The 20,231-nt window shown below is 38.2% G+C and overlaps 1 protein-coding gene across 2 annotated transcripts in view; it reads left to right on the top strand.

Moving 5' to 3' along the window:
* The window catches only part of ARHGEF28 (Rho guanine nucleotide exchange factor 28), a 289,872-nt gene extending 274,459 nt beyond the window's left edge, over window positions 1-15,413 (top strand). For both annotated transcript variants that reach the window (XM_019728118.2, XM_019728120.2), the window contains one exon: window positions 14,192-15,413. In XM_019728118.2, the coding sequence (XP_019583677.2) occupies window positions 14,192-14,355 (164 nt within the window). In that variant the 3' untranslated portion in view covers window positions 14,356-15,413. The remainder of the gene's footprint in view (window positions 1-14,191) is intronic.
* The last annotated feature ends 4,818 nt before the right edge of the window (window positions 15,414-20,231 follow it).

Here is a 20,231-nt window from a genome sequence, read left to right as displayed (position 1 = left end):
TTGAGCCACTGGACTGTTTCCCAAATGGTTGCTCTAGTGACCTGAAAGACTCATGTCTCATTTGGGTTTTATCTAAGAAGGCACTTCTCAAAACATGTTCCGCAATTCTGGCTGTTATTAAGTTTGAGATGGTTAAAAGTCCCGTAATCAGATAATATTGGGAGATGCTGGTTTTGAGACTACACAACTTTTTCAGAACTTGCATTGTGTTCATGGGTACTGAGAATCTCCGAAAGTGGCACTTCCCACACCCACACCTATTTAACCCCAGCATTCTATCCTCCAGCCCAGCATCTCGCAAGGTATTTCTTGAAGTACACTGGAAAAAACACTGATGTTAAATGGATGTTGAAATAATTTCATTGCCTGTGGCACACCCTTCAAATACATTTTTTTTCCTCCCTTGTGAATAGTTGAAATCCAAATGACACATCCCAACATGGTTTATCACATGGGTTGTCTTTTGAAAACCAAATCCAAACTGATGGATTTAAGATAGACCTTTGTTTAGCCCCCCTAGGTCAACATTTGGGCCTGTGGATAAGGGTTCATGTCCTTTATTCCCAATCTGATTAACTCTTATTCATCTTTCAAGATTAGCTCCAGGGTCACTTTCTTCTACTCTATCCAAACCCTCTCGGTCTGGGTTAGGAGCCTCTCCTGTGATCCTGGTGTCCAGCAGACCTTTTACTACTTTCCACAATATTGTATCACTTCTTTCCCTTTAGAATCCAAGATGCTTTATATAGTTTATTGATTGAGAGAAAATTTGCATACAGTGGCATGCTCTGGTATTAACTCTATTATTCGATTAGTTTCGGGGAAATAATATCAAGGCACAGAATGTTTCATCATTCTAGAAAGCCCCCTTATACCCCTTTCCAACCAATCCTCATCCCCAGAAGCAACTGCTCATCTGCTATCCATCACCACAGGTTAATTTTGCTTATTCTAGAATGGAATGGAATCAGACACTATACATCTTTTTGTGCCCGACTTTTTTCACTCAGCATATTACTTTTGAGATGCATTTATACTGTTGCATGAATCCATAATAGGTTTCCTTTTATTACTGAATGATCTTGCATTGATGAACTTACCAGTTACTTATCCATTCTTCTTTTGATGGACACCTGGCTTATTTCCAGTTTTTGGCAATTATGGATGAAGCTTCTATGAACATTCTGTACAAGGCTTTTTGTGAATTATGTTTTCATTTCTCTTTGATAAATAGGTAGGAGTAGAATTGCTCCTAGAATAGGTGCCTATTTAACTTTTTAAAAAGGTGAAATAGTTTTTGAAGAGACTGTATGGCGAAAAACTCCCTGGGTATTGAGACGAGACCTCGTTCAACTCGGTTTCCTGTTGGCTGGCCCAGTGCAGGGCACACGCTAGGCTGTCAGTGCTTATTGAAGGATGAATGGATCAGAAGCTCAAACTAGCTTTCATTCTGACATAACCTCTACTAATTGACAGAAAATGAGTGCTTTTTCCATCAAAAGGATGAAAACTTGATTGGCTAAATGTGGGCTCATTCCAGATAGGCAAAAAACAGAAGCAATACAGCTCTCTTCTCAGCCTGCTCCTGGAACTAGCTTGTGTTAGTGTGGCAATATATACATTGAGTCACTTGAGTATATATGAAGCCAAGTACCATGTTTCCCCGAAAATAAAACCTACCCTGAAAACAAGCCCCAGTTAAGATGGTCAGCCAGACGGATGCATTTAGTACGTTATGATGATGTTCCAGAAGAAGATGATATGACTGTATTTGACAGATTGTTGTACATGAAAAAAATAAGACATCCCCTGAAAATAAGCCCTAATATGTCTTTTGGAGCAAAAATTAATATGAGACACGGTCTTATTTTCGGGGAAACACGGTATGTAGACTGATATGGCACCATAGAAAGTCCTGATCACCAGTAGCTGCCAAGTTGACCTCCCAGAGTTAGAACTCCCAGCACTCCCATTCAAGACCCTCACAACCTGTTAGTGCAGCACGCCCCCCACCCTTTATTCACCTGCACAAACTCACGTTTAAGGCAAACTTGACACCTTTTTTTCTTACAGCACTTAGCATTTTCTCCCCTTTGTAAGAGTGGAAATCTCCACCTGGAATACCTCTGCACAAAGCCATCTCTTCCTGTTGATATTCTTGTCAGCTTTCAAGGCTCAGTTCAGACGCTGTATCTGACGTCTGATCTGGCCACCACATCTGGAAGCCCTCTCTGGGGGTCTCAGAAGTGCTGTCCAGTTGTGGTCGGTATTGGTTAGCCATTGAGCAGGGTGTCCTGTCTTTATTGTTGTTACTGTGTCCGTATCTTCCTACTCGAAGGCAATAGGCTTTCTCAGGGCAGCCTGCTGAATGGCCCTCCGCTATGTAGGAGTGGGGGCTGGAGGTCACTAAGGAAGTAACAGGCTACTCTACACCATCCTTGCTCTCGGTGGCTGATTCCACTAAAGAAAAGTTATATGGTAATGCCATGGCTCCTTCTTGAGAAAAGTTGTTTATAGAAGAAAGAGGTCTGTCTAATAGAAGGATATTGGGCAAGCTTGGGAATTTGTGTCACCTGGTAAATAATTAAAGGGAAATTAGCAAGCTTTCATTAGGCTCCAGTGTTAGTCATGTCGGAAAGCACAAATATTAACAGCCAGAGGAGCTTCATATGACATTTGTATGCATAAGGCAATTTAAAATCATTTCCTATAGGGAGAGACGGCTCCAAGGAGTAGAGCAGTTTATTCTGTGATTATATATATACATATATATACATACATACATATATATGATATATATACATATTTATGTTTATATATATAATATATAATATATAATATATAATATATAATACATAATACATAATACATAATACATAATACATAATATATAATATATAATATATAATATATAAATTTATATTTATATATAATATATAGCATATATATTTATATCTATATATATAATGTATAGTTATATTTATATATATTTATCAGTTTTTATTGCTCTTTTGGTAGTTTAAAATCCGACTTTTGCCTCTGTTCTACGAACTGCTCACTTCTTGTGCAAATTCTAAAAATATTTATTTTAAGTTTAATTTTCAGATATCTAATACTATAGTAATCTTTACTCTGATAACAAACATAAATGTGAAAAAGAAATTCCAAGGGTGTCAAAATCTGTACTGAAGAAGACGTATTTTCTGTATGTTATGTTGTACTTTTAAAATTATAATCATTTTTGAGTGGCATAAACTCAAGGCTGCAGTTGGAAAAAATATTTTAATTGATTTGGTTTCTTGCCAAATGTTATTTCAAACAAATAAGAATTATGAAAATAATGTTTCTCATTTTTAAAAAGAAAACATTTTTTATTGCTTTGAAAACTGTAAATATCTATTTCTCAGAACACAAAAGGCATATACGTTTTTTGACTCTCATAGTTTTGTAGTTGATCAAAAGAAAAACACCCTCATTTGTAAACCTTTAAATAATTGGATGGCATTTTTAAAACGTCTGGTAATAACATAATTATTAAGAAGTAAGTAGGACTAATTAGCTTGCATGTATTTGATCTAATTGCTTGCTTTCCTCTGGTATAAAGAAAAACACTGGATCTTATATGCTTAAGAATTTGAACAGCTGCTTTTCCTTCTACTGAACCAGTAAGAAGTAAATGCAGCATTAAAATTCCTAGGCTGATTTCCTGCATTATTCACCTGGCAGAGAAATGAATTCAATTTTTCTTCTCTCAGCAAAATGAGAGGCATAACTCTTTCAATGTGGGTCGGGTCATGCAGCAAGCAGTTTCCAGGTCAGCTTTATTGGCATGGTGCTCAGAGGTCCCTGGTCTCTATATCCTTCAGAGGAATTCAGTGCCGTGAACATACTGCCCTGTCCTTGTCGCTGGAGACCTACGTGGTGCATGTAATTTTTGCAGTTTGTTTTTTTGACTCAAGATCCAAATAAAGACCACATATTGCAATGGGTTGCTGCACATTTTAATGCATTTTTAATATAAAAGTTTTAATTATGAAAAATTTCAAACTTACAGAGAATATAGAAAATATGAATCAGGCGTGCATTTACCAAATGTTAATATTTTGCCGTATTTGCTTCAGATAACTCCGCTTTTTTTAAAAAAAATGTTACAGACATGAAGTTCCTCCCCTTTATCTTTTACTTTATTTCCTATTTAGAGTTAGCTAATATCCTACAATTGGTGTACATTATTTCCACAGTACGTTTTAATGCTATCACTTCATATATATGTATCCATAAATAATATATTTTTGGTTTTTAATAGTTAAATAGCCTACTCCTCCCCTCCCCTCCTCTACCCCTCCCCTTTTCCTCTCCAACTTCCTTCCCTCTCTCTCTCCATATATATGTATGAATTTGTGTCTTTTGCAACTTGTTTTTCTCACTCAATGTGCATATTCATACATGTAGCACAAGCACTTCAGTAAACTGCTGTATACTATTCTATGAATAAACACCAGCATATTCATTACCCTACTAATGAGCAATTAGGATATTTCCAATTTTTTTCCTATTACAAATGATCCTCAGGAAACACTATTTTATGCATGTCTCCTTGTGCATGAATGAGAGTTTATTTAGATTATAACGCCTAGAAGTAGTAGGACTGTCTGGTTTTGCCAGGTATTACTGATTTCTCTCTAAAGTGGTGTAATATCACTTCCAGCATCTATATGTGAGAGTTTCAGTTTCTCCCAATCCTCCTCAACACTTAGTATTGTTAGGCTTCTAAATTTTTGCCATTATCTTTGGTGTGAAATGGTAACTCATTCTTTCAATTTGTACTTCCCTAATTAGTAGTGAGATTTAGTACCTTTTTTGTCTTTATTGGCTTTTTAGGTTTCCTTATCTGTGAATTGCCTGTTTGTAAAGGTTTTTTACTAACAGCAGGTTTTGGAATTTTAAAAGTGTCCACTCTTAATTATACAGACACATTAATTCTTTTTGAATCGGCTCACTATGTTTTGGACTTTGAGAAGTAGTTTTCAGAGAAATCATATTTATGGTTATATGTGGGCACTTTGAAATTCAAAGGACATTTGTGAGAGCTCAGCTCTTTTGAGATGGAGAAATCAATTGCATGTACAGAATCTACTTAATATTGTTATTGACTATTATGTTCTATTCTACTGAGACTTGAACCATCTGCCTGATTTTTTTCATGTGCTTACTTTTTTCCTACCTCCCACTATGTTTTCCTCTAAAGCTCCTATATGTCTCTCAGGAACTGATGAATATTATTTTCCATACACTCAACACATCCAATATCTATCAGCTTCGTTTTCCTTCCTGGAAATTTCCCTTTTAGGATCCTCTGTCCTCCAGTGCCAATATGCCCTTGTTGCTTTCCAGACCTGCTCCCATGTTTCCCCTAAAATAAGACCTAGCCAGACCATCAGCTCTAATGTGTCTTTTAAAGCAAAAATTAATATAAGACATGGTATTATGTTATATTATATTATATTATACCCAGTCTTATATTAAAATAAGACCAGGTCTTATATTAATTTTTGCATAAAGCAGTTTGTTCCAAAAGATGCATTAGAGCTGATGGTCTGACTATGTCTTATTTTCCGGGAAACACAGTATATAGCTGTCACCTGGGGCATCCCTTCACATCTCTCCTGTGTTGGAGCTTATGCCCTCAATCCCATTCTTCCTCTATAATGCCATATTTTTTTATTTGGTGAAGCATATCTCCAAATTCCCTAAGAAAAACAAAAGCAAATTTTTGTCAGATTAGTTGAGATGTCTTTTTCATTTCATTTATTTATTTTTGCTACTTTTACACATGGTTTTTATAATGTACATGAGTTTAGAGTTCTAGATCAAAAATTATTTTCCTTCAGAATTTTGAAAGATCTGATTTTTCTACTTCCCAGGGTTGTTGTTGAGAGTCTGATGCCATTCTGATTCCTAAGCCTTTGTTTGTGACCTGTTCTTGATTTTTGGAAACCTTTAGAATTATCTTTTCATCTCTTCTTGGATGAATTTTGTAATATGCCTTAGTGTGGTCTTTTGTTAAAATAATTTGTACTCATTATTCATTAAGTTCTTTCAATCTAGAGACATATTTCCTTTGGTTCTGGGAAATTTTCTTTTTCTTTAAAAACTTGCTTCTCTTCAGTTTTATCTTACTGGAATTGTTTCTGGTTGTAAATTGGAACTCTGGGAGCCTCTGATTTTTGTAATTATTTTTCTTCTAGTTCCATTTCTTCATATTTTTGCTCTACTTTCTGGGAGATTTTCTTGTCCTTAGCCTCCTACTATTCCATCTTTTGTTTTGTTTTTTAATTCAGGTAGCGTATTTTTAATGTCCAAGAGATTTCCTTGTTCTCTAATAGTTCCTACTTTGTGGAATCTTGTTTTGTAGTTGAAATATCTTTTAAATATCTCTTTAAAGATATTAATTATGGTTTTTGGATGTTTCCTTCAGCTTCCTGTGTTCCTGGGTTGTGCTGTTTTCAGGTTAGGTTTGTCTCTATCTTGGGTTTAGGCTATCTCATATTCCATAGTACCTTTCATTGTGGATTGGTGTGAGGATTGAATGGAATGTTCGACTCAAGGTCAAATAATGTTATTAGCTTAAAGCAGGGGTGTCCAAACTTTTTTCAACGTTTTTTTACCAAGGGCCATATGCGGTAAAATACACAAACAACTGGGCCACTCACTTGGGGTGAAGTACGTATTGCCTCACCTGGTTTATTTAAGTAAACTAAATATATTTTTGGAATTTGCTGCGGGCCAATTAACAATGGATTGTGGGCCACAGTTGGTCCATGGACTGCAGTTTGGACACCCCTGGCTTAAAGAGAGAAACCTATAAAGCAATTCTATTTTGATTTTCAGTTTAATTCTGTAGAGAAGACAAGGATTAGACTAAATAAAAATGTAAGATATTTTCTAAACATAAGAATTTCAAATTGGTGATTCCCACAACTCTAATTAGATAGAATTCTTGAATTAGGTATTCACTAATTCATTCATCCTTTTGACAATATATTAATATATTGACACCTACTATTATTACGAACTGAAATTTCCTTTGATATTGTTGGACTAGACATAGTATTTTTACTTCCTATTTCTTAAATGTTACTTTTTAGTTTTAAGAATAGGAATCCAAATTCCAGGAGAATCCTTATCAATTCATTGCCATGGACAAATGCACCCAGGGCATAAAATGAGATCTTTTCTGAATTATATTTCACATAGGAGATGTTAGATTATTTTAGGCAACAGTAAAGACCATACTGAATCTGTATCATTTTTTTATGGGTAGCTATAAACTCAAATGAACCTCATCTATTTTATGGAATAGGTTCATGCAAATTGTATATCTTTCAAGATAGATACTATACACCCACACACAGGGCACTTGCCAATGTCTTGTGATTCATTTGCATTAAAATTGATCTGAATACACTCGGCATCCAGAGGAATTTATGGCCACTGTGTTCTGTTTATATCAGATATATAGGAGCTATGCTGTTGTAATAACAGAGAATTTTATATAATTTTATAGTCCAATTACATGGAAGGCTATGGGCTTTAAAAAATATATATCATGAAACATCTCAAACATATACAAAAGTAGAGAGAATCATTTAATGAACTCTCAGCTTTAACGATTGCCAACACATGACCAATTCTAGTTCGTCCGTACCCTTTTCTCTCTCCTCTCAGGTTGGGTTATATTAAAGCAAATCCAAGACATTCTATCATTTTATCCAAAAATACTTTAGTATCTTCCTCTAAAAGATATGGACTTTTTTTTTTTTTTAACATCCCCACAACATCATTATGACACCTAAAAAATTAACAATTTTTACTTAAAATCATACTGTCAGTACTTGAATTTCTCTGATGGTCTCAGTTTTTTCCTTTGGTTTGTTTGAATTGGGATCCAAATAATTTCATATATTGCATTTGGTTTGTGTAGCTCTTAAGTCTCTCTTTTTTTTTTTTAATTTTATTAAATTTATTGGGGTGACATTGGTTAATAAAATTATATAAAATCTCTTAATCTAAAGTTCCCCTGCTTAAAAAAAAAGAAAAAGAAAAAAACTTAAAATTTGTTGGAAAGACTAGGTTGTCCATTTCTTTGAAAGACATTTTTTTCAAGAAAAATTTTTTTCTGAAAAATTTCTTACATTCTGGATTTTGCTGATTGCATTTCTATGGTGTCATTTAACATATTCTTCTGCCCCTGTATATCCTGTAAAGTGGTAGTTGGGAATAGATGTTTGACTTTTGACTAGATATGGGCTCTATTTTTTGACATGAAAAATCTTCATACACTGTTACATATTTCTTATATTGTACATGTTGTATACTTTCTATAGTATCCCATCAGGAGACTTACCATGTCTGTTTCTCTTTTTGTGATATTAAGATTGATCTGTGGGTTTAGATGTTATCAGCTTGACTTATCCATTATAAAGTTTCCCGTCAGCTTCTCTCCAAATGATTTTAGCAGCCATTTGTGATTGTTGCCTGGGACCAATATAGACATTATATTGAGGTTTAACAGTTTCTGAATTTGAAAAACCTCATTTATTTTTAGGTTCCCATCCCTGATTTATGGTGGCATCTTGTTCACTTATTGTCATTTTGTTAGTCTATAATAGGTTTATCATTCTTAAGTGCACTATTCCCAAAGTATGTTGCAGGGACTACAACACTGCAAAGTACACTGTGAGAAAATCTGAGTTTGGGAAATACCACATACTGTTTTTCCCTCTTAGAGATTCATCATACAGGTGAGCTTCCTAAAGTCCTGAAGAATCTGTCAATAAAGAAACTTGATTTACCCAGAGTTTCATCAACTTTCTTGACCACTGTATCTTATATCATTAATACCTATTAGTATCCTGTGTAGAGACACATACCTTTTTTGAAATGAAAAGAAACACAGTTTTTGAAATGCATCTCAAAGAAGAGAGGAAGGAGGAAGTACTTGCCCTATCCTGCCATGGGGCTTGCTGATGTCAAATTCATGATTCCTTAACATGGCACCCTTCTGGGGAGAAAGAAGAGTGTGAGAACAAATCCAAGTCCAGTCAACCGAGAAAACTGACATATAACGTGTCTTGTGTTAATATAACCTCATTTTCATTGCATCAGTTGCTCCAATTGCGGTATTTCTTGTCAGCGTTACCTATATAACCAACATAGATTATTCTAAATATGTTAATTACCAATAAGAAAATAAAGTCCAACTCTAATAGTCACAACTTAAAAATAATAAGTTTGCTTTCTTACATTACAAATTTATATATGCATACCACACACGTGTGTGCATACACACACAGACACCCCCCCAGAGTACACTTCAGTTATTTTATTTCAGGTACAATAATGGTACATGAGGGATAGGAAAGGGAATCATAACATTAATTGAGATCATTGGCTTCAGATATCAAGGCGAGAGTGGTTTTCATGCCAGAAACTCACATCCTGTTTGTGGCTCACTATGGAAAATGGAGTTGAGCAAAATAAGAGACAAAGATGAATTTTCCTTTGCTCTGAAGATACCTCGAGCTCTGCACAATAAGTGTTTTCCATTAGAAGGAAAATTCTGTGCATGAATGCTCCTGAGAAAAAATAGTGATTGCCAATAATGCCATCAGGAAACAATTTTTTAAACATTTCACAGTGTAAGCTTGAATCAATCAATCATTAAATAGGGAATGCAACTTATTTTGTAGACTTGGAACATTAATGACAAAATTTAAGGTAGAGTTATTTTAGGAAAGTGTGAATTTTGATTTTAGGAACAAGGAGTATAGTAATAAGTACAAGTCAGAACGCTTCATTAAAGTAAACAAGAACACAGCCAAGACCCAGAAGACACAAATCTCTGTTTTGTGAGTTTTGTTGGGGAGAATGGAATGGGATAAGATACAGAGAAAACTGAACCAGGCATCGCCAGTGAGCCCAGCAGTAGACTCAACGTGCTTTTGGCAGCACTGGGCTGCTGGGTGCCTGGTCACTGGGCACATTGCTGAGCTAAATTCAGACCTTAAGAGTTGAAGTTCATAAGAAAATTATACTGGTGCTTTTAAATTTAAATAAAATTTCTGTTTTAAAAATTATCATGATTTAAAATGTTTTCTCTTCAGAAAATGCAAACAGAGGCAAAGACCACATTGATTATTTTTAAAAGAGACAACACATTCTGACTTGTCACAAAGCCTGTTCTTTATGACAAGTTACTCTAAAGCTTGCTGTTCATAGAAGGGGAGATGAAGTGGACTATGGACATTATCTTTCACTCCTGAGGTAGCTTTCCAAATCCTATCATTGAGGACCGTGTGTGGGCTCAACTCATATGCGTTGTTGGGAATATTGAAGGTAGAGGGGTGGAACATATGTCTGGAAATTACCTTAAAAACATTACTTTAAATGCAACTTAAGGTAATCAATGTGCATTTCTTGAACATAAAGCAGTTGCAAAAGCCATACGTTTGTTGTATCTCTGGAATATTATTTAGTGAATCACTGAACCAAAACACAGACGTAACTATTCTCATGCAATATAAAAAGTTTAAGGGGCCTGAATGATGATTTCAGTTCAATCTTTCATGAACTGAAGCCAAGAGGAGGGAAATGACTTGCCCAGGGTTACATTTTTACTATAGCTTGTGGTTTAAAAGATTTCATTCACTTCTGAGTTTAGGAAGCACTTTATTCGTTTGTATTAGGGCATGGGGTTGCATTTTCCACCTTAAGTTTATAGTCTGGTCTTGAAAATAACCAGTTTATTCAGTTGGCTCAAAAGAATAGTGACGGTGGTGAGCCAAGGAAGGAAAGCCTGATTTTACTTCCCGCTAGTGTCAGCTTTTCAGGAGCTTATTTCTGTAGTTATATGTCATCCCAGACCCAAGATTCTCTCCCCTGATAATGACATTCCAACAGCTGGCGAGAAGAGAAACGTGTGAAAATGATAAATGTAAATGTCAACCAACAAGTTGCAACTAAGGGCTAAAGATAAGGAGATTTAGGGAACTATCTCTGGATATCAGTGCAGAAGTTATCCGAGAGTCCAAGGAAATTTCTTGTGAAGGATGAAGCTTTAGGATCTGAATAAAAGTTCAGTTAAATGGGAAAAACCCTGCACCTCTCCACTTGGTTTAGCCAGGCTTTTGGGCTTTGATGTATTTCAGCGTACTTGTCCTTATTTTAAAGTTAATAATGCTCACTCTGTTTAGTTTCCAGAGGTATGGTAAGGATCAAATTATTTCTTTCATGTCAACTAAGTAGGAAAGGTGTGTTGAGACACTAGATTGAAAGGTTCTTTGTAGTTTGAAGTTTTGTTTCATTGTACTGGCATTTGGTTTTTAGTTAACCCAATTATATTAATATTTGCTTACTAAAAATGAGGTACTCTGTTTTAAAGTCTAACAATTTATAGGCGTTTTGATCACAAATCAAATTGGATGATTAACTTCTCAAGAATTTGGCTTTCTGAATCAGTGAGGTTTTATTTGAACAAATGTTTTTTGAGTTTAGGGTTCTATATGATGATCATACTCTCTAGGGGAAAAAGTGTGGAAAAAGGTGGCTGACCTTGAGAAATATACAATTGCCGTGCTGCAGGTCTTTCAGGGTTGAAATGGAGTAATAAAATCAGAAATCACAGAACAGTTTCTAATTTCAAAGACAGATTGTCTGACCTTGCCTAAACAGTTCAGGTACAACCAAGAAGGAACACAGAGAAGGAAATTGAGTTCCTCTCCAGGTGACACACACCACAACCACCTCCATTAATACATCTAGGATTACAACTTGGGCCATTCGCTTTTGGGTCCAACAAGCTCTCACCTAGAGATGTTTTTCTTCTGTATTTTTATTCTTATTTGAAAAAGTTCTGACTAACCCTCTATACCCCCTTACACATACACACACACACACACACACACACACACACACACACACACACTAACCAACCCCTACACACCAATTCATTCTTGGATTTCCATCTTCCTGAACTAGGGTCTACAATTTAACTTCAGATAAAAGAATTCTTTCTGATATATATTTTGTTCTTTGGCTCCTTTTGAGCAAGTCTCTTAAAATCATTAAAGGGACTTCCCAGTTACCTAGACTCACCAGTATTTGGGATTCTTTGCTACAAGTTTCACACCCCAGAGGAAGGAAACATACATGGGTTAAGGGCTTCCATAGCGCCTGGCATGGTCACATGTGTCAGCAGTCACCTCCTAATCACCTCATTTAATGGATGATTGTTCATTCTCCATGTAGTATTTCTTGTGCCCTCGCTGGACCTCCTGTGGGCTAGGAGGCAGCACTGTAGTCGCTTAGGTGAACTGTTCTCCAATCTGCCAGCATCTGCTAGATGGGAGTTTTGAAGTGTGGGGTATTTTTGTTTGTTTGTTTGTTTTTCACATTGTGTAATGTTAAATGTCAGTAGTTTAACTGGGAATATTTGTGTTTAGAGATGAAATGGCCTTATTCATTCAATGGCTGGGAAAGGAGTTGAAATTGTGAAAGTATGTTGTGATCACACAAGCATACTTTGCCTCCCAATGTGGTGAAATAGGACACAGATTTATATGGCTCTGATAGCAATATCATTGTCGGGGGGTTTTCACATTTAGCTGATTAAATGATGGAGGTAAGACCTGGGACAGGTTCTGTGCCCCGAGAAGTCACTCTATACCTGGTGGTAGTTAGAGGCATCTTCAGTAGATACATTTTCAGCAGTTCCCGGTATTTGAGGTGCAGGACTTAGAATTGAGATCAATAGAATCAAGTCACCCCAACATAAGTGGATTTTTTTCTTTGTGCTCCATTGGGGACAAAGTCAGGAATGGCCTAAACCTCTGGGGTGCAGCCTTACCTCCTCACCTCCTCCTTCCTTCACCTCTCCCAGCGGTTCTCCTCAGCTTCAGAGGCAGAGGTCAGTTCCTCCAGGTGAACTGTCTCTACTTCCTGGGGCCCTAGCTACCCCTCTGCCATTGGTCCTGCCTCCTATTGGAAGGAGTGATGAAAGGAGATGTAGCAAAGGGTGCCACATTCCCAAAGACGGAGCATTGTGAGGACATTTTGCTGTTCATTCCTGCCAGGCCTTGCTTCCTGCTTTCTCTAACAACCAAAAAGATCCTCCTTGTCAAAAGGACAAAAGTCACAAGCAGTTTTTGTCATTAGACTGCCAGCAGTTATGTGTATCCATCTAAATAATAGAGACTTTGAACAAAATATGGCAACGACTATAATGACTTCTTGTTAATGACTGACTAAATTGCAGGTGGGCCTCGGGGTTATACATCTTTCCCACCTGATTTCCATGCACACACTGCTTTTTGCTCCAAATGAAGCCGGGTGTTTGTAATTTTGCCATATAGCCAAGCCTCAGGGAGGATGGTCCACGGAACAAGTGCAGAGAAAACGGTCTAAGAGCCTTGCTTTTCTTAAAATCAAAACCCCTTTTCGCCTCCTCTTTAAACTATATGTTAGAGGGTTTTTACCAGAAAAAGGGAGAATAGACTATGCCCTGCTGTTGCTAGGTAACCAGAAAAAAATAATCCCAGTCATAGTTGATATTGGAACGATTTTCCCTAGGAACCTGGCTACTCTTGCTAAGTGATTTGTGCGGTGTTAACAGATTTGCACAATGGTGAGGCTGAAGGGTCTCCATCCTTCAACTCCTTTCTCCCCACCCCTGGCCCATATCAATAAAATCCCAGATACATTATTTGTCTTGAGGTCAATTCTTGACTTTGAGATATTCTGAGGGAAAGTGCTATGCAGATGCAAATATAGTTAATTGCACATAACTAGAGTATATAATGTATTTCTAAGATCTTAAACCCAGTTTTAAAAATAAATGGACACCCCTTTCTCAGCAGTAGCAGTGTTTTCACAGCCTACAAATTCTGACAAGTCTTTATTTATTTGACACTTCCATACGAATATTTTATAAATGTTATTTTTAGCCACAGAGGACATTTGTACACACAATCAAATAGAGCTTACTGATATTGATTAAATCATTGGATATCCATTTTGTTCCTTTCTCACTGGACGCCACCATTCTCTCCATGGCTGACTCTGAGTCATAGTTCACCTGCCTTGTGGGTCTCAAGCTGACTGTCTTGTGACCTGTGCTGTCTGTCTGTTGCAGATTTGGACATCTCTGAGACTGAGTTTCCGAGTCCCCATGACTCAGATCCACTTGGCCCTCAGCTGCAGACGGTTTTAGCAGAAGCAAAGCTAAATCTACAGACATTGACCAGAGAAGATGGGGAAACTGGAGATGGAGCTGAAGAAAATATTGTTTACCTCTAATTGTATTGTCGTTATTTTTTCAAACAAAACAAAACACTGGCATTTTGGGGAGAATTTTTTTCCTTTCCTGATGTGTGTGTGTGTGACTGTGTCCAAATTGCTTTAGGAGTAATATTTAATATTTCATGCAAGTTCCTTTTTGGGGCTTGAGTCTAATAATTAAATTATTGAAAGCAGCTCTATTTGTATCATCGTTAATTTATCACACCTAATTTCAGATTTCCGGAGGAGAAATTAATTTGAATAAGCAGAAATATTTTTAGAGTTATGACTCTAGAGTAAAATTCCACGTTGCATGTTTTACTGGATCATCTGTTTTTTGAAATGCCTTTTAAGACCTAGAAGAAGCAATTTGGATGGAAAGAATGACATTCATGATGGGCAAACTTCACAATCACTGAAGCTGATTAAGGAGAGTGGCCTCTGTGCCCCCCAAAGGCAGAGGAGGATATGGGAAAGGCCTTTTCTTGGTTTGTTTTTTACATGCTAATTTCTCTTTGGAACATCAAAGGGGTTGGTTCTGGTACTGATCTGTCATAGTCCTCATGAAACACACGTGTCCTGTCTGGGCACTGTTCTGACCAGCCGGTCACTCTGCTGTGGACACAATCTCGACTCTTAAGACCTGGGCCACGTACTTTGCAGCCGCACTTTCTCAGTCCTAATGCTGGTGTCTTTCAAGTCAGAGTTCAGCAGCATCTTTCAAGAGAGCTCAGAGGCAAAGCCCTAGCAAGTCAATTCTGATGTAAATAGTGAAACTTCCTGTAGTGCCCTCGCTACTTTCCACTGGCCCAGTCTCTGCCAGCCCTGGGAGCACCAACAACTACCACTCCCTAGAAGGATCTCTGCCCTGTAGTTCTTTAAGGACAAAAACTGCTCTCTTAGCAAAGCTTACTGCCAGCATGTGCTTTTCCACAAAGGAAAACTGGCACATCCTGCCTTCAGAGTGATATGGGTCTCTGTTTGAGAAAATAAACCAGGAAATATTTTCAGCTTGTTCTTCAGAAATACTTGTATATGTTTCTGGTCAGTGTCAATAAATATCTCTTACCTGTCTATTTTTTTTTTTTTTTGAGATGTTAATATTGTGTAGAACCATAGTAAAAGACACATTTCACACACAAACACAATCTCCCTTTATAAAAGTGAAAATAAAGGAGGAGTACTAAATTCACCCAGAATTACATCACTTACCAGGAAGGAGTTGTGGATAGGAAGGGAAAAAAATTCACCTAGATTCCATTTTTTGTTTGTTTTTTCCTACTTTATATTTTTACTTAACCAAGTGAAATCTTAGCTGTGTATTTTTTTTTTTAAGAAGCCTTTTGGGGCACTCTTTTTCTGACTCTTGTTGTTTTTGGCCGTTTTGGTCACAATCATATTAACAAATTCAGAGACTAATCTTCACAGAAAGCATATAGCTTATTAAAATTTTAGCCAATCACTTCACCTCCAAGCTGAATGCCCAAATTATAAGATGCATTTTCCATTCCTAAAGACATCTAGAGAGAAAAACCTATCTTTGCTCTCTCTCAAATAGTCTGTTCCAGAATCCTATATCCCTTGAATAAAAACTGTACAGATATTTCAGTCTAAATCCTTGCTCCAATAACTATAAATATATTTCTTTTTTCTCCCTGACAGTGGATATGGTAATATCCATATGTGAAAACATATTAAAATGTTCAAAATCCCCATGGAGTTCTTTAAAAATATGTGTGCTCAGTTGACTTTCAAGCCTTGCAAACTCTGGGTCTTTGTGTAGCCACCCTGGAGAAGCCTTAGTAGCATCTTTTGAGATATCTATATTCATAGGTTCCTCTTGATAATTTTCTTATTTAATATTACGACTTTTCAACTGAATATAACTAAGTTTCAAAGTTTTCTTGATAAGTTCTTCCTTTGCACTTTAGCTGCACTATGTAATAAGCTCAGATCTCAATAGAAGTCACTCTGTGGCTCCAACAGAAATCCAACTTACCTTAGGAGAAGACCACCCTATCTCCCAGCATTATAAATAAGTTTCCCCCAAAGGATCTACTTTTCCGACAAACTAAAGAACTTAAAGAAGGTATTCATCCCTTTAGAGATTTGTTGTGTTGGGGGAAAAAGCACCATTTTTGCTCTGTCTTTTCCAGGCTGCATGAATTAATGTGCCATCTCATTTTATAGTCCAAACTACTCTGCATTTCATCAAGACTGCATAATTACTGGAGTCCTGCAACACTTTCCATCCCACTCACAACTGGAATCCTGTTCATTCAGGAAAGGGTAAAAACACTTGCAAAGTTGGTTGTGGGTGTATGTGTGTAAAAGTTATGTAAGGTGAAGAAGGTGAGCATAGTGAAATCATGGGATGACAGATAAAGACGTAAAAAGGAGAATGTATTTCTTCTGTGACCTAGGTCCACCTTTCAAGTTCAGAATAAACCTGAGGTTATTAAGGTTCAACCATCTCTGTCTTTGTCATTGAGAGGCATAGCAGTTGAGAGTATGGATTCTGGAGCCAGATCTTCCACTTGCTGGGTATCCTTGATATGTCATTTCACCTCTCTACGTCCCAGTTTTCTCATCTATAAAACAGGGATGATTACCTTATAGAATTGTGAGAATTAAATGATTAACATATGCAATGTGCTTAGAACAGAGGCTGAGACAGTAATTACTCAGTATATGCTAGCTATTATTATCATATCATTAAAACATCTCTTAACAATTACTCTGCCTGGTCCAGTCCTTAGGCCGATTGTGACTGGACAGCCAGAAACGGTGAATATAGAGGTCAAATGCCTAGAGGTGGCTACATATTAGACTGGACTAGGGTTTTCTAAGGTTAGCTTTCAACTTATTTGCATCTCTAAACCTTAACTCATTTATTCAATAAACATTTATTGGCTGTCTGACAAAGGCCAAACGATCGGTTAGGAACATAATAAAGATAAACAAACCTGCAAGTTGTTGGGGAAGACAAACACATGAACAGATATGGACGTACAGATTGCTATGGGGGCTCACAGGGAGAGCATGTTGGGGCCAGTCAGGAATGGAGGGACTGGTCCTAAAGGAGAAGATGCCTGAGGCTTGAAGGATGTGTAGCGAGAGTGAGAAAAGATATTCTGAGCAAATAGGGAAGCCCAAGCAAAAGTCCAGAGGCATGAAACAAAAGACATGAGATGAGAGACAATGGAGCACACATTGGGAGGTACTACAAAGTAAGTTCCTCCCCTCTGGATTTAGGTGTCCAGTGAGCACATCCATCTATCTTTTCCTCTTTCAGTCTCTCTCATACAAGTTGAGAGAAATACAGATCTCTCTCTCTCTCTCTCTCTCTCTCTCTCTCTCTCTCTCTCTCTCTCTGTCTGTCTCTCTCCCCTGCCCCCTCAACTTAGTAACAGATCAGGTCCCAAATAAAGACAGGCTATGGGGTAATATGTCACCTCATCACTCCCTCCCCGCACTCTTCCACATCCACCTCCATCACAAATTAACTGGGTTATGGTCAAAAGGCCAATTGGACATCTGCCTACTTGACCCTAAGCCATAAGAAACCAAGAGTGAGGGGGATCCTGGGATGACATGAAGATGGTCTTGGAATAGGGGGTCTGGGAAGATGCCTCACGATGCTTCTGTGGGACACATGGATGACTTCTATGACTCAAAGCAGTTTTAAGTGGAGGAAAAAAGAGACAGAAAGTACAGACTCACTTTGCTCTTCTGCTTTATTTTCTTATCTCCATTTCATTAAAGTCTTTTTCTGAGGTTTGTCTTTTTTTTGGGTTTGGAACATATTCCTTTGCTTCATCATTTTGCTTGACTCTCTGTTGGTTTTTATGTATTAGATGAAACAGCCACCTCTCCCAGTCTTGAAGGAGTGGCCTTGTGTGGGAGTTGAACCTTATTCTTCCACTCTGCCCTAGCTCCTGGTTGTCTCTCGAACATTTGTGATTGTCCAAGCAGCCTATTTTTACTGACTACCGCCAGTGAGTGTGTGCAAAGACCTGTCAGTGTTCCAATGGTGAGGATCTCAGTCAGTGTCTACATTCAGGCAGCAGCTTTTAAACACAAATGTAAGTCCCACTGGCTGCCAGACCAGAATAGTTGCAAAAATCAGGGATCCAGACGAATGTGTAAGCTCCTTTCTGGGAGATACTGGTGAGTTGTAGCAAGGCAGACAGAGTGCCAAGATGGTGTCCCCTGGTTTAGTTTCCCTAGAGCCCTTCCGTTGGTCCCTACATGTGTGCCATGCCAGAAGCCGGCCCCTCAGGCCAAAGCTCCTGGACAAGCAAATAGGCCTCTTTTTCAAAAAGACTGGGGGTATGTTTCAGTCTGTTATCTGGGCAGTGCCCTGGGCATGGTCACCTCCCCAGAAATGTCTCTCTGTTTGTTACAGTCCCATTGGACCCAGAGCCAGATGACCAAGGGGCATCCCCTGGATTGTGGCTGCAAAGCCCAAGACACCGGACATGTGTAAAAGCTCCTTGCCAGGAGATTATGGTGCTAGGGAGCATGGCAGAGAGCACGAAGAAGGTGCCCTCTGAAGGGAGAAAAATAATGGCACCTGCTAGGTTCAATAAGGCAGAGGGAGAGCGCTAAGATGTTACTGTGCAAAAGGTCTCGCTGCTTGCTGCACAAACGCCAAAACTTGAGAGGCAAAGTTGGTGGGGAAAAAAGCAGGTTTAATTCCAAAATGCCAGCATTAAGGGAAGACAGTGGACTCCCTGTCACAAAGACTGCCTTGCTCTCTCAATAAGGCCAAAAGGTTTTAGAGACAGGCAAGGAGGGGCAAAACAGAGGAAGGAGAAATTGGCCAGGCAACTTCAGGAAAAGGTGCTTCTTAGAGGCTATTCTGCCCCAGGGTCAGGAGTGAACCCCATACAGATGCAAAAAAAAAAACCCTCCCAAGTTCCTGGGCCTGGTATGCACATGGGTCCAAAGTAAACAGAACCATTGGAACTGGTATGCATAGTAACTGCCTGATAAACAGACAGAGTCATCAACGTTTGGGGTGGGGGGAAGAGGGAAGCAAAGAAAGGAAAGGAAAAAAAGAAACTTTCAAAAAGTCCCAAGTCAAACCACGGTCAAATCGAATTACATCAGAGGTTTAAATTTCAAAACAGAAGATATAGGGTCACCATTACAAAGATGGCTCCTGCCAGTTGAAGGATCAAGACAGCACCAGCTGAGGGGAAAAAAAAAATGGCACCTGCTAGTGCCTCCATCGCTGAAGAATATCTCAACAGGCTCTGGCTTCTCAGGCCAATGCTTTAAGAGTAGGAAATGAATCTTTGACAGAAAACCTGGGTGCTTTTCAAACAGCCACTTCTATGCTGGGCCCTGGGGTGAGTGAGTCTGCACAGGCCCCTTAAGAGACTTTTCTCAGTTCATTAGGGCCCTTTGGCTCTCGTGGTTGCTGACAGTGTTGGTTTTTAAAGCCAGATGCTTTGGGGGCTCATCTCGCAGGTGTAGGTCTTCAAAGCTGATGTGGGAAGAAACCCTTCACTCTTCAGGTAGAAACTCCAGGTTTGTGAGCTTTCTCCCATTGTGAGTTGCCGTGCCATGCGTGGGGTTTTTGGCGAGACTGCATCTCAGCTTTTCTCACCTGCCTCTATGTGGCTCTTTTCTCATTTGCCAAGGTAAGCAGCTACTCAGCTGATTTTCAGGTCTTTTTCAGAGGAAACTGTTGTTCCATATGTTTGTAAATTCAGTGTCTCTAAAGGAGAAGATGAGGTCAGGATCACCCTACGTGGCCATCTTGGATTGCCCTCCTGCCTTATTTTCTTTACCAACCCTGATGCCGCCCCCTACCTTATCTTAATGTACCACTTAGGGCTTTGTGGAGAAAAGAAAAGAAAAAACTTTTCAAAAAGGAGTAGAGG

The sequence above is a fragment of the Rhinolophus sinicus genome, linkage group LG03 (assembly GCF_036562045.2).
Source record: "Rhinolophus sinicus isolate RSC01 linkage group LG03, ASM3656204v1, whole genome shotgun sequence".
In the NCBI taxonomy this organism is placed as follows: Eukaryota; Metazoa; Chordata; class Mammalia; order Chiroptera; family Rhinolophidae; genus Rhinolophus; species Rhinolophus sinicus.
Note: the sequence above shows the minus strand (reverse complement) of the source record. Positions and strands in the feature narration are given on the sequence as shown.